This window comes from Taudactylus pleione, unplaced genomic scaffold (assembly GCF_031769625.1).
Source record: "Taudactylus pleione unplaced genomic scaffold, aTauple2 ptg000155l, whole genome shotgun sequence".
Lineage (NCBI taxonomy): Eukaryota > Metazoa > Chordata > Amphibia > Anura > Myobatrachidae > Taudactylus > Taudactylus pleione.
The window spans coordinates 12,196,163-12,215,938 of record NW_028284557.1 but is presented as its reverse complement, the minus strand read 5'-3'; the positions used below and the strand labels follow the sequence as shown (position 1 = coordinate 12,215,938).

At 41.8% G+C, this 19,776-nt stretch overlaps 1 protein-coding gene across 1 annotated transcript in view; it reads left to right on the top strand.

Annotated features, from left to right (window-relative positions):
* The window catches only part of JUP (junction plakoglobin), a 58,943-nt gene extending 46,342 nt beyond the window's left edge, over positions 1-12,601 (top strand). Inside the window, exons 8-15 of the mRNA XM_088474688.1 lie at positions 2,279-2,617; positions 2,722-2,877; positions 3,801-3,920; positions 8,052-8,202; positions 8,727-8,848; positions 8,995-9,034; positions 9,497-9,651; positions 10,165-12,601. Of these exons, the coding sequence (XP_088330814.1) occupies positions 2,279-2,617; positions 2,722-2,877; positions 3,801-3,920; positions 8,052-8,202; positions 8,727-8,848; positions 8,995-9,034; positions 9,497-9,636 (1,068 nt within the window). The 3' untranslated portion in view covers positions 9,637-9,651; positions 10,165-12,601. The remainder of the gene's footprint in view (positions 1-2,278; positions 2,618-2,721; positions 2,878-3,800; positions 3,921-8,051; positions 8,203-8,726; positions 8,849-8,994; positions 9,035-9,496; positions 9,652-10,164) is intronic.
* The last annotated feature ends 7,175 nt before the right edge of the window (positions 12,602-19,776 follow it).

Sequence of the window (19,776 nt, the reverse complement as noted above, 5' to 3'; positions counted from 1 at the left end):
GATATATCTGCAGATGATGGTCATTCATACACACTACATAATCTGTGTCCTGCTGCGGGTCCCGGCGAGCAGTGGGCATGTTGCTTGGGGCGTGTCTCGCCCCCTCCCTGCTGCTGCCGCTGTGTAATCGGCCAATGTATCGGTCAGTCTGTACCAAGCTTAACAGATAATAGTATAGTGTATCCCAAGCATAAGAGCTGGTGATCTCTCAGAGGCCTAACGCAGCATTTGCATTATGATTAAATAATGTCACTGGCCCAAGAGGCATGTTCTCTGTCTTTACTGAGGTTTTGCACTTTACCACATGATTGCCATATTAAATCTTCCTGTGACCAAGTGAAAGACCTTCATGCGAATTACAGTATGGTATGAAGTATTTTGAATATTTCTACAGAAATAGGTGAATGCCAAATGGGTGGGCCTGGGAAATGCCTATGTTACTACACACAGTAACTTATATAATGCTGTTTATTGCCATTTTAAAGTGGAATTCCACCTACAGAGAATTTCCATACATTTTATTTTTCCATTGCCGTTGAACACAACAATATATACAACGTAGCAATTCTCTGCATGTGTATGTAAATCGCCTCCCTTTTTTTATTCAATGTGAAAAGGATTTTCATCTTGAGATGCCCAAAAGGTGGCTTTGAGAGGAATCCAACTTAAAACCTTAATTTTGCGTCCTCATTTGTAGCTGCTGGCTTTGTATGGAGCCTGTCGGTCGCAAGTTTCACCTGTAGCATTTGGTTACCACCCTGTAGTGTTAGAGCTCACTTACCCAGTCTGACTTCACTTCACTTTACAGGCAGGTTGACTAACAATATTATATGGTGCAATTAAACCAAACATGGGTGTGTACTCTTCTAAGATACTGCACACACCTTGCATGTACTAGTCTATGAAAGACAGTAAAGGTTTGTGGTTTTTCAGCGAGCCACACCTCAGCATGTGTAAGAACACTTGGCCCTTGTGTCCTCTTATTATTATCACAAAAACGTTATTACTTTCTGCATAATCAGGAAGAGGGGATACGCAGTGCTGAGATCATTCGTGGTTCATAAATGATAAATAGCTTAAGAAGTATAGACAGGGACTTTATATTTTAGTGGCTGCTCTTTACAATTATTTGTCCTCTCGTGTTCCAGTTTTCAGGGGGCTCTGGTTTCTGTTATGTCTTGTTCATAGTGGTAAAGTTTTGAGATATCCAATACTATACTTTGTCCCTGTACCCCCTTTATGAAGAAAACACGTGTGGGCTACCCCCAGGGCAGTGCTGGGAGCCATATCATACTCTTATAGCAGAAAAACTCATTCCATCCAACAAGGCATTTAATAACTTTCACTCGGATGCAATACATTGAGGTTGGGACAATTTTGCTGTGTCCTTTTTATGTCCATTTTATTTGTGCTAAAGGAGCATTTTCTAGATATAACGAGGTTATAAACAGGTAGACGTACTAAGCCTTGGGGAGAGAGAAAGTGGAAAGAGATAAAGTACCAACCAATCGGCTCCTAACTGTCACTGTACAGGCTGTGTTTGTAAAATGACAGTTAGGAGCTGATTTGTTGGTACTGTATCATCTCTCCAAGGCTTAGGACAACTCCCCCTAAATCCATATGTACAGCCATGTTGACTACAATGACATACTACATAGCATAAACAAACTATCATTAAATGGTTAAGACTTAGCAGAAGGAACATCCCTCCTCACACATTTAATTGAGAGAACTTTTAATACTGTATCTCCCTTGAACTTACAAAAATGTTGCATACTAAGTTTTAACCAGAAAGTTGCTGTTCCTGACAATATATTTGTGCAAACAATTACTACATGACATAAGTATGTAAATTATGGTCCAAAGATTCGATCACTAAACTGGAGGCAGAGTTGAGTTTATCAAAAGCTAACTTACATATTAAAGCTGGGTTCACACTATATCATTCCAGTGTAGATTGGAATGATATATCTTACACATCGTATAGTGTGTACGTCCGATACGTTAACGATGCTCGTTCATCGCATTGTCCTATCTGCTGTTCTGCACAGCGGATGGGATGATGCATTGAGCAGCGAAGTGCTGTTACATGCAGCATATAACGACACAAGGCACCGTCATACACCAGATCATGCAGCGTGTACGGTGCATGTGATGTATCGTTGCATCGCACAGTCGCTTGGTCACACATTGTATAGTGTGTGTATATAGCTTTACATTTATTTTCTGTATGTTGTCAAATAGTTTTCAACAAATTTGTTTTGAATTTAAATTGTAGGAGGGCTTGGATAACGTGCTGAAAGTTTTGGTCAACCAGTTGAGCTCAGATGATGTCAATGTTCTTACTTGTGCCACCGGTACCTTGTCCAACTTGACCTGCAACAACGGGCGCAACAAAACTCTGGTGACCCAAAGCAACGGGGTTGAATCTCTGATCCATACGATCTTACGAGCAAGTGACAAGGATGACATTGCAGAGCCTGCTGTCTGTGCTTTGCGCCATTTAACCAGTCGCCACCCAGATGCAGAAGTGGCTCAGAATTCTGTACGACTTCACTATGGCATCCCAGCCATTGTCAAATTGATCAACCCGCCTTTCCAGTGGCCCCTGGTCAAGGTAAGAAACCTGATGTAGAAGCTGCCATGGCTTATATTGTTTTACCATTACATTTATTACTATAGTACATATATAGTACTAAGGTCTATTCCTTGAATGAACAGGCAACCATTGGCTTGATAAGAAACTTGGCTTTGTGTCCTGCCAATCATGCCCCACTTCATGATGCTGGTGTCATCCCCCGTCTGGTCCAGCTGTTGGTTAAGGCCCATCAGGATGCACAGAGACACGCAGCATCAGGAACCCAGCAACCTTACACGGTGAGATGATTTAGATGCAGTGATATTAATGTAACATGTTGGTTATTATGTTTTTTTGTAGCTTATAGCTTATGATTAACTGCTGATTTAGGATCCGATAAATAAGATTTAAAATATATTTGCAGAACCAAAATTTAGTTGTTTTTTTTTAATACAAATTTCAACTTCCTGGAGTAGTATCAGGCAATTGTCCTTCATTTTGTAAAGCACATAAGTGCTATACAGTGCGAACTTCCATATAGCCAATATTTTCCTTCATAGAAAGCTGCTACATTAACCCCGCAGTGTCTTCATACACTCGAGACGCTTTTGGGACGGTAAACATGAAAGCTGTAAACTACATATTCGCAGGTTTGAGCATGCTGGAAATTGTCATCGCTCACTAGTTACCAATTAACTGTATTTAATCTTATACACGTTGTAGGAACCATTTTTGTTTTTACATCGCCCAATGTCTGAATTGGTCAATTATTTTTCTGGTAAATAGTCAGGATTTTGTTTTTAATGTAATATTTTCAACTTTGTTATAATTAACAATCATCCCTATCCTGCCAAATAGAGTATATCTAAGGGCAGCCTGTGGCTTTCCAGTTACAATGGAATCACAAGTCTCAGCAATCTAGATCTGCTGCAAAGCCACAGGGTGCCTACCTCTAGTGGACAAAAATATATACAATCTAACTTTTCAACAAAGTAAAAACCTTAAGGATTTATGAGGTTTGTAATAAAAAGTATCTTACCTCTAAAAATAAAATTTTCCTGCACATTGTCACACTGCCATAGATATGACAAATTAATTGTTTCATACCCAAATGTTTCCTTGATTCAGACTGCTCTGTATTGTTCTATGTGCTAAATAGAGTGGGAACTAGGCATTCTAGATGGGCAAGTTGGATCTCATCTGTCAAACTCTGTTTCTCTAGGATGGTGTCAGAATGGAGGAAATAGTGGAAGGCTGTACTGGAGCCCTTCACATCCTGGCCAGAGAGCCTATGAACCGCATGGAAATCTACAGGCTCAACACAATCCCCTTGTTTGTACAGGTGAGGTTTAGTAGACTGGAACATGCATTGTATGTGGGGGAAAGTATTTCTACATTTCTGTGTGGGAGGTAGGGGTAGCTAAAGACCACAGGGAGTGAGAATGCACATCAGCCATCTAAATTTACTACAACTGTGCATTTATTTTGTATCCAGATTGTGGATCCAGCTACATTGGAACCATAAGTCCCAGCACTAGACCCTGAAAATATTCTACACCATAAGGGGTATAATTACTAAAGTGCAGGTTTATAGAAGTGGAGGTGTTGCCCATAGCAACCAATCATATTCTTATTTATCTAGCACCTTCTAGAAGATAATGGCTAGAATCTAGTTGGTTGCTATGGGCACCATCTCCACCTCTATAATCCCGCACTTTAGTAACTATACCCCTAAGACTTCATTATTGATTGGCACAAAACCTCTCTGCACAGTAAAAAAAACTTAACTCTGGCCGTCCGTGTTTAATTGTGCCTAATAGAGGTGACTCCAAATGCTGTACATTGTATTACATTCTCTCTGTGAAGGCTATTGGCAGATGTGAAAGGTAATGCTAGTCTCTTTGCTGCTGTTTTGTTGACTACACATCAAAAGATCTCGCACACTGGAATTGTAACCTATCAGTGGAGCCAGTTATTATAGAAGACTTCTCATGCATGAATAAATATGACAGGATGGTTTGGAGAGGATGTAAGGGACAGACAAAACAAAAGATACATACATAGTAAAAGCTAGCTTTCACAAATGCTGTTGGCAGCTTTCAAAGGCACTCCAAAATAAGTGTTTATTGGCCTCCATGTTTACGTTGAAAAATACAAATAGAAATAAATGGGAGAAAAGTGTTAATGTGATGCATTTAAGTTATTGATATGGACTCATAGCTCCCAGCTTACTGTTTGTCCTAGTAATTGTTGAATATTAATATTTTGCAGCAGAACAACTTTGCAACTTGCAGTTGCTGCAAACAGTCACTCTAATGAAGCCACCACTACGTAGACCCTGAGCAGATAGTCTGGTGGTTAGCATTCTCTCTCCTCTTAGTATTTTGTATGCAGTGTTTTGACACTGCTCCATCCAGTGATTGTCTGTAAGGACAGGCCTGCATGTATGTGCAAATCTCTGCCACCACAAGGTTAGCACCTGACTATACTATGCTGCTGTAAATGTTCTAATCATCTTGGCTTAAGATTGTTTGTTTGTTTTAGCTCGAACAGAGTGCACCCGAATGAGCAGGATATACAGAATAAGAGTATTAGACTAGTAAACTTCATACTTAAAAGGTAGCCTCAATTTTCCAAGTTTAAATAAATTGCATCTTTTTGTTGCTTGGAAATAACTTCTTAATTTATTGTGCCCCAAAACGTTGTGACCTCTGTGCCACAGATTTTATCATGTATTAGGCTTTTAAAGGCAAGGTAAAGTGCACCACACATGGCAATTTCATCAGCTAATTTAGGGCAAATGGTCCAGAAACTTCTGCATGTGTCGAACTCCGTTTCTAAAGATTGCTGAGAATGGTTGAATACCATTTGAATTTGAACAAATTTACAGCCAGACGTACTTTTGACTTGCATGTGGGCAATCATTAGCCTCATGGGATCCAAATGGCTGGGTCTTACTAAACAGTCTTTGAGATCTGGGTGAACAGGCAGCACAGAACGGGGGGCATTCCTTTATCATACCTCCCAACAGTCCCAATTTTGGCGGGACTGTCCCACTTTTCGGGGCCCTGTCCCACCCACCGTCCATGGTGGAAGGGGAGGTTGTGAGGCACCCTCTCACCTGCCGCTCTGCTTAGCGGAGCAAGCGGTGAATAGATGGTGTGCACTTGCGGTATCCAATCAGAGATATATATCTATCTATCTATCTATATATATATGTATGTCTGTGTGTTTGAATGTTTTTTTTATGCAACGTGCAAGTTACTCCAGCTGACCATAAGCTATATGTGTAAATGTGTTGCAAGAGCTACACATTGCATGTAACAAAATGCATTCACACTGAATCATTTAAACATGGTTTTAGTCAGCAGAATAACCTCAGTTGTGACCTTTATCTGACTTTTGCTGTTAACGCATCATGAAAGCTTAGCAGAAGACATGTTGTCTGTAATAAAAGCTGACAAATGTAGTGTTGTGTGGATGCTGTCCCTGGATATTCCAGACCTATCCACTGCACACCATAATTGATTGGAATGGAAGTCCTGGGCTGGAAACACACCACCTCATTAATTAGTAATTTGTGCTGCTAATTGCTCCATTAACGTGAGCCATATTTCCGGCACATGGATGAACGCGGTGCACTATTTAAAGCAAATGTATCAATGAAAGGAGGTGGATGAAATCAATATATGGGGTATGGTTCTACTTTATCTGCTTTTGCTCTAGCTTATGTTTCTGTGTGTGCGGGTGTACTGCCTTGTGGCCAGTGTGTGTGTGTGTGCAGGGCTGTGCTGCCTTGTGACCTGTGTGCGGTTCTGCTGCTTTGTGGCCTGTTTGTGCTGCTCTGCTTTCTACTAAAATATATATTTAGGCTATTTACCGAGTAGTATCCTGAGTGAGGGCATATGGGGCACTTATTACATGTGAGGGCATATGTGACAGCTGTGTGTGTGTGCAGTATATGTTTTTGTTCATTGTTTTCTGCACTGCTTGTAGAGCACCTGGAAATGTGTACGTCTTTTACACTGGTCTGCAGAACATGATAAACTTATGTGTCTAGTTTGGACTTCATTACTCCCAACTGCTACCTTCTGGCTGAGCGAATATTTGCTCCCAATGCAAATGCCACCATTGTGTTTTATAAACTTATGCACTTCTACAGAAATCCAGGTGCAATTTGGAAATTGCAGTGTCCAGTAGTTCCAAATTGTGTCCAGTGGATGACATTTAAACGCTCACTGAAGATCCCTCTGTAAAGGCTTTGAACACTCATGGATGCTGCATCTCTGTATACGCTATCATGCTATTGGTCCCTTGCCCCAATGCCAGACCTGTAAGTAGGTCATGTATCCAAGATTGTGCTCCCATGTCTCCCAGTTTTTCCTGGGAAATCCCCTTTGTTCTCCCTCTCGAAATTGCCAAACACACGGACTGAAGCCGCATGGGATGTATGTCAGTTAACATAGCAATTCTTGTGTGAAAGTGTGTGCATTAGCACCTCTGCAGACTTGCATGATTCTAGCACTGCTTATTTCTGTGTTGGTTTATTCCTTTAGAGGAATGGTAATCCCTCTTGGCAGCAGCTTTTGTTTTTAGACATTTTTGCTCCAGCACCCAAGGGTTTTTTTCTTCTTTGTATGATTCTAGCACTTATGCCCGTCTGCACTTGGAGAGGCTTGGCAAGGATCAGAATGGGTGGTTTAACGTAAGCAAAATGCAGCTCATGCAGAATTGCCGAAACATGCCTATGCACCTGTCAGGTATAGGACAGTTGCAAATTTACACCGATGATGCGCCCTAAGCCAGGCATATATGCTGCACATGTGGGCACACCTAACGCCTGTACAGCTCTACATATGGACACAATTATACAATTTGTCCATGCTTGGCTTTTTGTTTTTCTTATATTGTAATTTACAACTATTTAGCTAACAACTCTGCATCAGTCCCAGAGAAGCCATTTTCCCATCATTTAAACTTCAGATGAACCCAGTTTATAGCCTGTATGAGTATTCTGTAATTGGTGGCTATTTGTTTTTTTTTTTATAGAAGCCAGGATTTGGGAAGACTAGTTAACTTAAAGTAAAAAATTAAATTCTGACCTTCATAAAAAGGGATAATTAATTTGTAAATACTATTAACCTTGTACAAGTTACTAGTTTAGACACATGCATTGGACAAGGGTCACCAGTCTGAGATGAAAAGTTTTTAGGCGAAACTCCATTTCTGCTGCTTATTACTTTGAATTGCCTCCACTTTAAGAACCACTTGCAGAATGTACTGACCGTGTAGGTACCATTTAAACTTTGTAATAACTATATGAGCAAGGGTCAATTGTAGGGAAGAGTTCTAATTTGGTATTTGTCCCCTGCACTGTATTGTCTTATTATTACATCCAAATTACTTGACCTCTTGTGTTCCAATGAATGAATTTTGGTCTGTTATTAACTGTGTACTCCTTTGTCCTTGACAGCTCCTGTACTCTCCCGTAGAGAACATACAGAGAGTTGCAGCTGGAGTGCTCTGCGAACTCGCACAGGACAAAGAGGCAGCAGACACCATTGATGCGGAAGGTGCATCTGCTCCACTTATGGAACTACTGCATTGCCGTAATGAGGGCACAGGTGAGGTGCAGCACACCACTTGTATTAGAAATGCCCATTACCTTGTATATGGAGGTAAGCGCTGTGTTGTATAGCGGGGGAGGAAGAGGTGAGTTGCAGTTAAATTAATGCAGCTCCACGCTTAACGCAACATACTTTTTGCATGCTTTCACTGTTAGGCCATGTTCTGCTTGGGTTGGCATGTCTCCATGCTCCTTTCCTGGTTCTTGCAGTAGGATCAGTGTAATTTGTGTAATCTTGAATTCACAACCTGAATACTCCTGAATTTGTGAATACAAATACTTTTATTTTACAGCAGTATCCATAAATTCGAGCACAGCTCACTTTTTGCAAAGTCCATGCACAATTGTGAGAGTCAAAACTATGTTTGTTACTTTGTCAGGCACCAGTCTTGGTACAATGTTATTTTCAAAATCCACTTCCATCCATGTTCATGAGTTTATGGAACATTACTGTAGATTACTTTACCTATCCTAGACCCTGTATGTCTCTATAATAACCATCATTCACATTTTGTAACCCAGCCACCTATGCTGCTGCTGTCCTGTTCCGCATCTCTGAGGACAAGAACCCGGACTATAGAAAGAGGGTGTCAGTGGAGCTTACTAATGCCATTTTTCGCCAGGACCCTGCAGCTTGGGAAGCGGTAAGTGATCCATTGTCACTGAGTGGAGCATGTAATATAGTTATTTCTGTTGGTGTGGTGCTGTGTTTTGTTTTTTTATAACCCTTTTAATAGTTTTATAGGTGTGCTTGAACTGCCTAGTGAGCATCTCCTTTTTTAATTTCCAGGCGCAGAGCATGATTCCCATCGGTGATCCTTACCCAGATGGTAAGTGAAATTGCCTAAATTTCTCCGCACGTAATCTGCATTCAGATTTATTTATTTATTACCAGTTATTTATATAGCGCACACGTATTCTGCAGCGCTTTACAGAGCATATTTGGCCACTCACATCAGTGACTACATATTGATGTGATTAATTTAAAGACAACTGACATTTGTTGGGAGTTGGGTACATTTTGCAAGGTACAGAAGTCCATACATATCTAGGGGTCTAACCAAAACCTTTACCCCCCCCCCCCCCCCCCCCAGGGACTAAACTTTGTAGGTGGCTGAGCCTGACAGCTCCCCTGGCAAATGCAATCCTAGACAAAAGATAAAATGGAAAAACAATTTGATGTATGAATATTACAGCTATTAGTCACTGGTTCATGGTTTTGGATGAGCATTACTGTAAAATATTCTGCTCTGTATGCTTGTGGGCTAAATGTGCAGTTTCTTGCCTTGCAGAATTGGAAAATTATCGTTCCATGTACACAGAGGAGATTCCCTTAGATCAATTGGGCGATCTGGACGGAGAATACGGAATGGATGGTTACAGTGATCACGGAGGAAGAATGGGATACCCTGATAACAACATGATGGCTTAATTCTACATGCACAAGGTAATAGTCTGCCCCACAGGCAGGCAATCCAGTCATCCCCAGACTCTGATGTAAGAAGGTTTAGTTCTTATGAACAAGAATGGAAAAGATCTACAGCATGGAATACATTTTTGTCCTGGCATTTCCATTGTAACATGGTTGCTACAGTCCCTGGACTTGATCCTTTTTTATTGCCTGCATGGTAAATTGAATATTCAAAAGATTACTTTCTGGTTATTCAGTAAGTGACTGCAGTAAGGTTTTCCCATAATGATAAATGAACTTTTTTATTTGTACTGTCCTACCCGGCATTTACAGTGTGACATGTGCTTGCGCTGTCCTCAGACATGCCTTTGTGGAACGGTTTCTCACGTCTACAGACTTGCATGCTATGCAGCTATCCAGTCTCCGTGATTCATTGTAATGTGCTGTATAGCATTTAATGATGTGCATTTTTGCCAAGGTTTAATGCATTATTGTCTTCATAGCGAACACATGTATACGTTCGGCCTAATTTATCTTTCTTTTTTCCAGTCCCTTAGTGTGGAAGAGCATAATCAAGACAGAAGTGCCTACCAAGAACTTGTTCCTGCATCTCCTTTACCCAAACTCTCCCTTTTTAAAAAGAGCTTTTATTTGATGGACTTTTGCATGGGGTCAATTTCTTTTATAACCTCTGCTCAGCATAAGGGGTCCTGCTTTTAGAATGCTGCATATTAGCCTCTGTCTCTTGGGCATCGAGGTTAATAAACCGTTCTTCTCCATGCCTCTTTAAATCTTAATTTTGTGCATTGGCCTAAAGACTTTTTTCTATAGATTTATAAATATATATAATTGTATTTCTTTTTTTATCATTTTAACATGCAAAAGGCTTCTATTCAACCTTATTTTTACAAAGATCTTCTTTTAAGAGATTTATTAACCGTTAAAAATGTTTGTTTACCCAATACTGAAGTGATCTGTTGCCCTGACAATGCCACATTTAAATACTTCACCTTTCCCCCTTCTCAGTTTTGTCTACAATTCCGTACTGTTAACATTCTTGTCACTAGAGTGAATCTCTGTTCAGTGGTAATCATTTTTGTGAATAAATATATTAACTCATTTCATGCATTTTTCTTTTTCTTGTGTGATTTTACCAGTTTCAGATACAACCATCTCCTATGCATAGTGGTAGAATCCATTTTGAGAAAACAACCTTTCAGTTCTCTTGTTATTTGTCAACTCATGAACCGATATTTAGAAGAATCCAGGCTCTCAAAATGGCTTCTTGCTTTGCATTTATGCGATGGCTGCTCTTTAATTCTTGTAGCAGTGACCTCAATGTTTTTTCTTATTGTACAGAAGAATACCAAAATATTAACCATGTAGCAATATATGTCAACTAGCAGTTTTAGTTTTTAAAATTAGACATGTCTTTCATGATTTTTTGTTCGTTTATTATTTTTACATTTTTGTTTTCCCTTGGATTTTGCTTTAAGCTGGCCACACACTAGACCAACTTTCATCCAACCATCCAACTAGTTGATTGGTTGGAATGAAAATCTGGAAACGTATTGGGAGTAAATGATGATCAGCAATTTGCTCCTAAATGCCAGAAAACAGATGAAAATGGTCGTTCAGACAAGTTTGTTAAATGTTTTGATCTAAACAATTTGTTCAAACAACAGTTTTTGTCCATTTTCCGGCGTTTGGGAGCAAATTGCGGATTGTCATTTGCTTTCATACATTGCCAGGTTTTAATTCCAACCAATCAACTAGTTGGATGAAAGTTGGTCTAGTGTGTGGCCAGCTTAAGTCCCCTTTTTTCTGGTGTATTGTTAGCAAACCTTTATTAAATGGGAATGAACACCTGCAATGTTTATGCCTAGATATTTCCATTGGTAAAAGTGTCTTCCACTGGTGCAAGAAGCAGAATTAATACATTCTACTTCTGTTCAATACTTTAAGGGTGGTTTGTTTATTTTTCATATTTACCTATAACTTGTTCTGTTTGAGTGGCTCATGGTGAGTCTGTGAAATAAGTCACTAGTGACTGCTAGGGGACTTAAAAAATAATTGTACACTTTGATGAATTTTGTGTTCCCATTCAAGGAAAATGGTTAATACAACGTGTTCAGGTGTTTCCCATTTAATGTGGTCCTCTTTGATTAGATGCTATGTGCTATATTTGTAATTTATACTTGGTTTTAGTGTAACTGTTATGAGGTCACTGCACATGGATTTTTTTTTCTTTGAAATGGTTACCACTAAACCAATAATTGAAATGTTGGGTTTTTTTTATTATTTTTGGGGGGTAGGGGGTACCCCCCCCAAAGTGCTACTGTGCAAGTGCTACTGCTTATATCCACATTGCTGGATTTCAAAAGGTTAGTATGCTCAAATTATTCAGATTATTTTATGGCCTTGATAATTTTTTCTTTTCTTTTTTGCTTTTTGCCAATGTTTGTTTCTCCTTTCATGAAAGTGTTTTTTTTGCCTTTAGTTAAACCAAAGTATGTATAAGAATTTAAATGTGCAAGTAATATAACTGTCCATATTCTTTAGGTTTGTTTTTAGAGAATTTAAGTTTTGTAAGGAAAGTACAGTTTTATGCACACTACACAGAGTGTAGACAGTTAAATGAACAATATGGCTGTGTCCACTATGTGTAGGCGACAGGTGCACTTTACAATTTATACTCTGCCACTTTTTAAAGAAATGTCATGTTGAAAATCATTGTGCAAAAGTATTGGGAGCTATTGGGGCATATTTGAAGTGATTTTTTATTTTCACTGGTGGTGATTGCTAATTTTGGGTGGATATTTTTTGGTTTAAAAACAGAAAAAACATTCCTCTTAAATGCATATTATAATGGTAAACTTACTGATACTTGTCATGTTTTTAGAAATGTATATACATTTTCTTTTTCCAGTTTGATATAAATCTGTTTTGGCAATAAATCTAACCTGCTGCTCTGTGTTCAACTTTATTCTGGTTTGTTTTATTTCTTAAATCTATTTTGTTTTTCATATTTTTGAGAATGATTGATTGAAATTTTGGATTAAAGCTTACCTTTTTACTGTAATATTTGTATAGACTGAAAGCAGCCAATAAAACAAATAAATTTTTTTTTTTTTCTTTTCCTGTTAAGTTTGTCATGACACTATTTAAATATTATCTGATTCTTTCCCGAGTGCTTAAGGTTTATATTGAATTGATAGACTGCTTTTTCTTTTCAGCCCACAAATTTCTAAAGGTATGATGGAACATTTTCAGCATCTTCTCATCCCTATAATATGCAAAGAGGTTTTCAGAAAATCTTCCAGTTTATTAGTTCCGGACAATTTATAACCTCATCACAGATTGAGTAGGATATGTGAATGTAGTATTCTACAGGGACCAGCTAAAGAATTTAAAGCACTGTACATAGGTGTGGCAGCCATCTTGAATTTTGAACCATAAAATTTATTTTTCTTCGGGGTCCATAGGGTCCACAGAAAATGCCTTGGGGTATGTGGCTGGAGGAGTCCAGGCACCAAACAGTTAACAAGCTCTTGGCTCCCAGGATGCGCTGGGTCCTCCTCCCTATATACCCCGCCCCTGGCTACAGGCAATTAGTTTTTTGTTTGGTGTGCAGGAGGCACCTTGCTGACAGCGGGACTGCGACGGCAGTCCCAAACAAGTGGTTTTTTTGTGGTTTTTTTTCCTTATTTAGAGTAAGCGGCATGTGCTGATGGAAAGGAGACTTCAAGCAGCTAGGCATCCGGATAGACGCCCATGTCACTGTTCCAGCTTCCCCTGCCGGTGCCGCAACACCAGTGAGGGAACTGGTGATTTTGGCGGGCATAGTGAGCCCAGGACTGCGGCCGGGAACATCGGGGATGCAGGTAAGGTGGTTCCCTGCGGCCGCTGATGCCGGGGAACTACGTGGCAGTCCGTGCCTCTGGTGCTGGAGACTGGCCGGGGGACGCTGTAGTGAGGAGCCAGGTAAACTGCCTCCCACACTAGACCACCGGGACGTGAGGGATCTTGACAGCTGAGGGCTAGATGGTGGCGGCCATGTCAGTGTGCAAGGTGGATCCTATACGGCAAAGGGGAGGTACGCTCTCCCCGGCGGCCCCTTCCCCGACCCAGACACTGGTCAAGGTATGTTTCCCTCGTCTTGATTGCTCCTCCAAGCCTCCACTATATGAGCCACCCAGAGACCACTCTCAGGTGCTTTCAGTGGCTGTGTCCTCAGGAGGTTGGGTCAGTCTCCTTGTATGCCTCTCCTACGGTGAACAGGTCATACAGAGCTCTATATCCTACTTGGCTGTTCGTAGTTAACACCTGGCATCTCACAACAGATGCTTGGGTTTGGGAGGTGGTCTCCCACGGGTATGCTCTTACTTTCTGGAGAAGTCCCCCACAAAGGTTTTTTTTTTTTTGTGTAACTCCGGCAGTGGCCATTCACTCCCTGCTGGTGTCAGGGGTAATAGTCCCGATTCCAGTGAATCAACTAAGAGTTTTTTCCAACCTATTTTTGATTCAAAAACCCAATGGGTCTCACTGGCCTATTCTGAACCTGAAGGGACTCAAAACGTTTATCCGGGTGCCCAGGTTTCGTATGGAAACCCTTTGGTCAATTTTCTTGGTAATGGAACATGGGGATTTTTTGGTGTCCTTGGATATTCAGGATGCATATCTGCACGTACCAATTACACCGTCCCACCAACTGTTTCTGCAGTTTGCGGTGCTGCAGAACAATTTCCAAATTCAGGCGCTGCCTTTTGGTTTATCAACAGCCCCTCGGGTGCTTACCAGAATCATGGCGGTAATGACGGCCTGTCTCAGGCACCAGGGAGTCAGGATACTGCCATACTTGGACGATCTCCTGTTATTGCAACAATCTCCACAAGAGCTGCAGTATCATCTCAGACTGACGATTGCCTGTTTTACACAGGCATGGCGGAATCATAAATTGGAAGAAGTTGTCGCTTCTGTCAGTACAACAGATGGTGCACTTAGGGGCATGCTTGGATTCTCTGGCACAGAGGATATATCTGCCAGAAGACAAGATTGCGGCCCTTCAGTTGCGGATACGCAGGCTTCTTCGCAGCCGGTCAGTATCTGTTCATTCAGCAATGCAGGTTCTGGGATCCATGGTGTCCACCTTCGACATGGTAAAATATGCCCAGTTCCACTTTAGACCATTGCAGTGGTTAATCCTCTCACACTGGAACCGAAAGTACCACTCGATAGTCAATCTGTCTCTCGCCAGAATGGTGGTTACAGAAGTTCCGTCTCAACAAGGGTCGCCCATTCTGGATTCCAGATTGGGTGCTCCTCATTACCGATGCCAGCCTCCGGATGGGGCGCAGTGACAGGTCGACACACATTTAAGGGGAAATGGACGACCGGGAAAAGTCTCCTGTCCATAGATGTCCTGGAACTAAGGGCAGTATGTAAAGCGCTTGTTCAAGCACAGGAAATACTAAGGGGCACGCTTGTCCAGGTACAATCTGACCACGCCACCGCAGTAGCCTACCTCAACCATCAGGGAGGCACGTGGAGCCAGGCTGCCATGGTGCAAGTATCAAACATTCTGGTCTGGGCAGAATGTCATCTTCCAGCGATCTCCGCAGTGTTCATACCAGGAGTCCTCAATTTGGAAGTAGACTTCCTAAGTCGCCAGGATATACATGCCGGAGAGTGGGCTCTTCATCCACAGGTACTTCAGAGCCTAGTGGACAGATGGGGTCTTCCAGTGGTAGATCTCATTGCCTCTGGTCCCAACCACAAGGTTCCCAGGTACGGGTCCAGAACCAGGGATCCTGCAGCTGTGTTTGTGGACGCTCATGCCAAACTGAAGTTCCACTTTACTGCCAATCTACTGTATTTCCCCTGTTTTCCCTTCTTCCAAGGGTTATCAGGAAGTTCAAGCAGGAAGGCGGGACAGTAATACTGATAGCCCCTGCTTGGCCCAGACGCCCTTGGTTCACCGACCTCGAGTCTCTCCATAGACACTCCTTGGTCTCTTCCTCTAAGGCCAGACCTGTTGTTAATACAGGGTCCCTGCATGTATCCGGACCTTCCTCGTCTTTCTTTGACGGCGTGGTTCTTGAAACTTCCGTCTTAAAAGCAAAGGTTTTTCCGGTTCGGTAATTCAGACGATGCCCGCATTTATTACAGATTTTGGCGGCACTTTGTAGTTTCAGTGGTGTGAACTTAGAAAATATGATCCTAAAATGTTTAGGGTCTCTCCAGTGCTTTCTTTTCTTCAGGCTGGATTAGAATCTGGTCTCTGTCTAGCCACCCTGAGGGTTCAGGCATCTGCACTTTGTTTTGGTTTCAGCGAAAGAATCGCCCCATTGCCTGATGGTTAGGACTTTCTTTCAGGGTGTTCTGAGGGTTCAGTCTCCTTTATTGTCCCTCCGGTAGCTCCGTGGGATTTGACGTTGGCTCTTAGGGCTCTACAGGCTTCCCCCATTCGAACCCCTGAAATCAGTAGACCTTAAGTGGTTGACAGCAAAGACAGGTTTTTTTTTTTCTTGCTATCGCTTCTGCCCGTAAGGCTTCTGCTTTGGCAGCTCTTTCTTTCTCCTCTCTTCCTTTTTTGATATTTCATCAGGATAGAGCTGTGCTTTGTACTAGGGCGGGGTACCTTCCTATGTGGTATCCAGTTTTCATGTAACTGAAGAAATTGTGGTTCCGGCTATTCAGGCTTCTCGGCAGGTGAAGCAACATTGGATGTTGTACGTGCGTTGCATATCTCCATGGATCGCACCAACTCCATTAGGAAGTCAGATTCTTTATTTGTGTTGTATGGCTGTCATAAGCGAGGCTAGCCAACAAGCACACTCTGGCCAGATGTCTTCATATGGCAATTTCTCAAGTGTACACACAAGCTGATCTTGCTGTTCTGAACGTGGTAACAGCACATTCTACCCGATCTGTGGGTCTTTCGTGGGCGGTTCCTTGTGGGTCCTCTGCTGAACAATTGTGCAAGGCAGCCACGTGGTCTTCTGTCCACACCTTTGTCAAATTTTATGCATTTGACACATTTGCCTCTCAGGATGCTTCCTTTGGGTGTAGGATTCTTCTTTCTACTGAAACACTGGACCATCCCCACCCTTAAAGGGAACCCTTTGGGACATCCCCAAGGTATTTTCTGTGGACCCTGAAGAAGAAATTAAGAGTTATGGTATAACATACATTTTTGTTTAACTCTTTTTTTTCTTCGAGGTCCATAGGGTCCACAGGACACCCACCCATACGCACCTAGTGGTGTTGGGTAATCTTTTCTTTTATATTATTTATGATGCCCTCTTCTTAGGAGCGTGTCTAGAGTACAATTGTCTGTCCATCTCATCCTTTTTCCTTCTCCTGCTTGGGCTTGATAACAAACTGCCTGTAGCCAGGGGTTGGGTATATAGGGAGGAGGACCCAGTGCATCCTGGGAGCTAAGAGCTTGTTAACTGTTTGGGGTATGTGGTTTTTAGTAATCCAGGCACCAAAGTATTTTCAAGGTACATACCCTATGGACCTCGAAGAAAGAGTTAACAAAGGTATGTTATACCATAACTCTTAATTTCTTAACTTTCATCACTGCTGAAGGTACCCACTCACAGCCGAAACTAAATCCTTGCACATAAATGGAAGCTCTAAATTATACACTTTATCCTGAAGATGCACATTGCTATGTGTGAGCAAATTGAATGACAATGTATTTGTTTAAAAGTACAGGTACAGGATCTGTTCAGAACTTGCACTATAAAAGTTTTCTGAAGTACATGAGGCGTTAAATGTTGCTGCTTAATGGCTGGGGTTATACAGACCTCTTCTGCCTCAATGAAGAGGACTGCTAACAATTTTATCATGGGGGAGGGGGAGATATCAAAAAGACATTGTCTATGATCGTGACCTACCATCTTTGTGTGGGGAATGGTGTAAGCAAGTGGTTCCCAAACCTTTATTAATCACAGTGTCGCAGAGCATTGTTTTTCACTGCACTCCTAGCCAAAACGCTTGTTTATGAAGATGTTTTGCGTTCAATTCCGATCAAGGCTCTAACTGTGTGTAGTTTGCATTTTCATGGGTTTACTTCCACAATCCAAACATATACTAGTAGGTCAACTGGATTCTGACCAAAAATAAACCCTAGAGCAGTGGTTCCCAAATGTTCTTGAATCATAGTGCCCTAAAGTTAAAAGCATTTTGTTCACAGCACTACTAAAAAATTTATTCAAATAATCATTAACCACCCTAAAATCATTCCAGTAATGTCTCTTAAAAGCCAGATTTGGTGGCTGCCATTCATAAAATATGTGCACAAACAGAATTGCAACCCTGTCCATCACCCCATGACTGAATGTAAGGATGACAGGGAAGCACAATTTCAGTTAAATTAATTTTTTGCAGAATTTCTCAATAAACTAACTATTGGCTTAGTGGTGCCATGAAAAAAAATACTATGCAAATAAGCGCTTGAACAAAAGCATTCAAATGCAACAAAATAGCATTCAACAAGGAGGTTCACAAACTCCCAAATTAGAATACATTAAAGTGTAATGCTGTCAAATGCACTAATGAACCAATAGCATGTTATCATAAAAAAATAATTACAATAATCATTAATCACCCTAAAATCATTCCAGCAATTATTAAAAGGAAGTTCCACTTTCATGAATCCTTCAAACACAATGATGCTTTCTTTTCCTTTCCCAGAAACATCAAGATTTTTCTCCAATTTTCATTTACCGTAATTGTGTATTGATGATCGAGTGAACTGTACCACATACATATAGGAAAAAAAATAGCCAATAGTGCAGATACCTTCAAACAAAGGTATAATTTTAATAATAAATTGCACTCACAAACAAAAACTTTTATACAAGCATATAAAATCATGGACCTCTTCTATGAGGAATCGCCAATATACTCATCAACCCAGATGAAACTGGAGGCTTGGTGTGATCTTTAGATGTGTGTTGCTGGAGATGGTGGAGTTGTGGTTTTGAACTATATTACAGTGTAGGGGCCAAACCGGTTTATTTGAATAGTCACAATGCTGCTCCGGAATGGTCGGGGGGGGAGATATGGTTATGAGGTCTGGTTAGGGATAATGGGGTTGGGGGATGGTGTGGTAGTAACTGAATGGCTGGCACTGTGTGGGAATATGGGTAGACCCTTTCAGGGGGGCTCCTTGCTGTGCGGTTCTAAACCAGCACGTATTCCCTGCTGGACCTTTGGTCTACAGTCTTATGAGTAGATATACTGTAAGTGTGTGGACTAGGTGGTTGGGTGAAGAGAGTCTCAGATTTTGAGAGTAGACTGTGTCCCACACGGTGGTTTGGCGAAGTTCTTACCTACCGGTAGGTTCTTGGGAAAAGTGGAGATGCTGCTGGCAGTGGATTCTTGCTGCCAAACTGTCTCTTCCTGGCTTGTGCTGTTTGTTGCAGTGCAGGAGGCAGAGGATGGTTCACTGGGGCATCTGTGTGGTAACGCACCTGTGGAGTCCTTCACAGCTCTGGGGCTACCTGTGGAGATTGCACAGTGTGGGGGAAGTCTCACCCTTCCAGGGCCTCGAGGATGTCTCAGCTGTTGGTGCTGGAGTCTGGCCTTCAGGAGGAGGGTGACCTTCCCCTTTGTCTTTAAGCCCCGTGGTATGTGCACTGCTCATGTGTACCGGCACTTGGGACCAGTCCAGGATGTGTTGCTGTTTGCTGATGGTGCTAGCGGCCTCCTGGGCTTCTGCACTGCACACAGTGGAGCAGTGCTGTGGAGGAGCGCGTCTCCTGATGTTGCGCTGACTTGTCTTTATCGGGTGGGGGCGGGAAGTGAGGACTTGGTATCTAGATGCCGGAGTCTCCCTTTGTGCGCTTGTAGGGGGGAGGGGTTGTCAAACGAATTTTGACTGATGATAAAGGCTCATCAGTCTAAACGCGTTGTATAGTTTATATCTGCTCATAAGACTGTAGACCAAAGGTCCAGCAGGGAGTACGTGCTGGTCTAGAACCGCATGACAATGAGCCCCCTGAAAGGGTCTACCCATATTCACACACAGCCAGTCATTCCATTACTACCACACCAACCCCATTGTCCCTAGATCCCTAGCCAGGCCTCATAACCATACCACCCTCTCCCCCTGACCATTTCGGAGCAGCATTGTGACTACTCGAATTA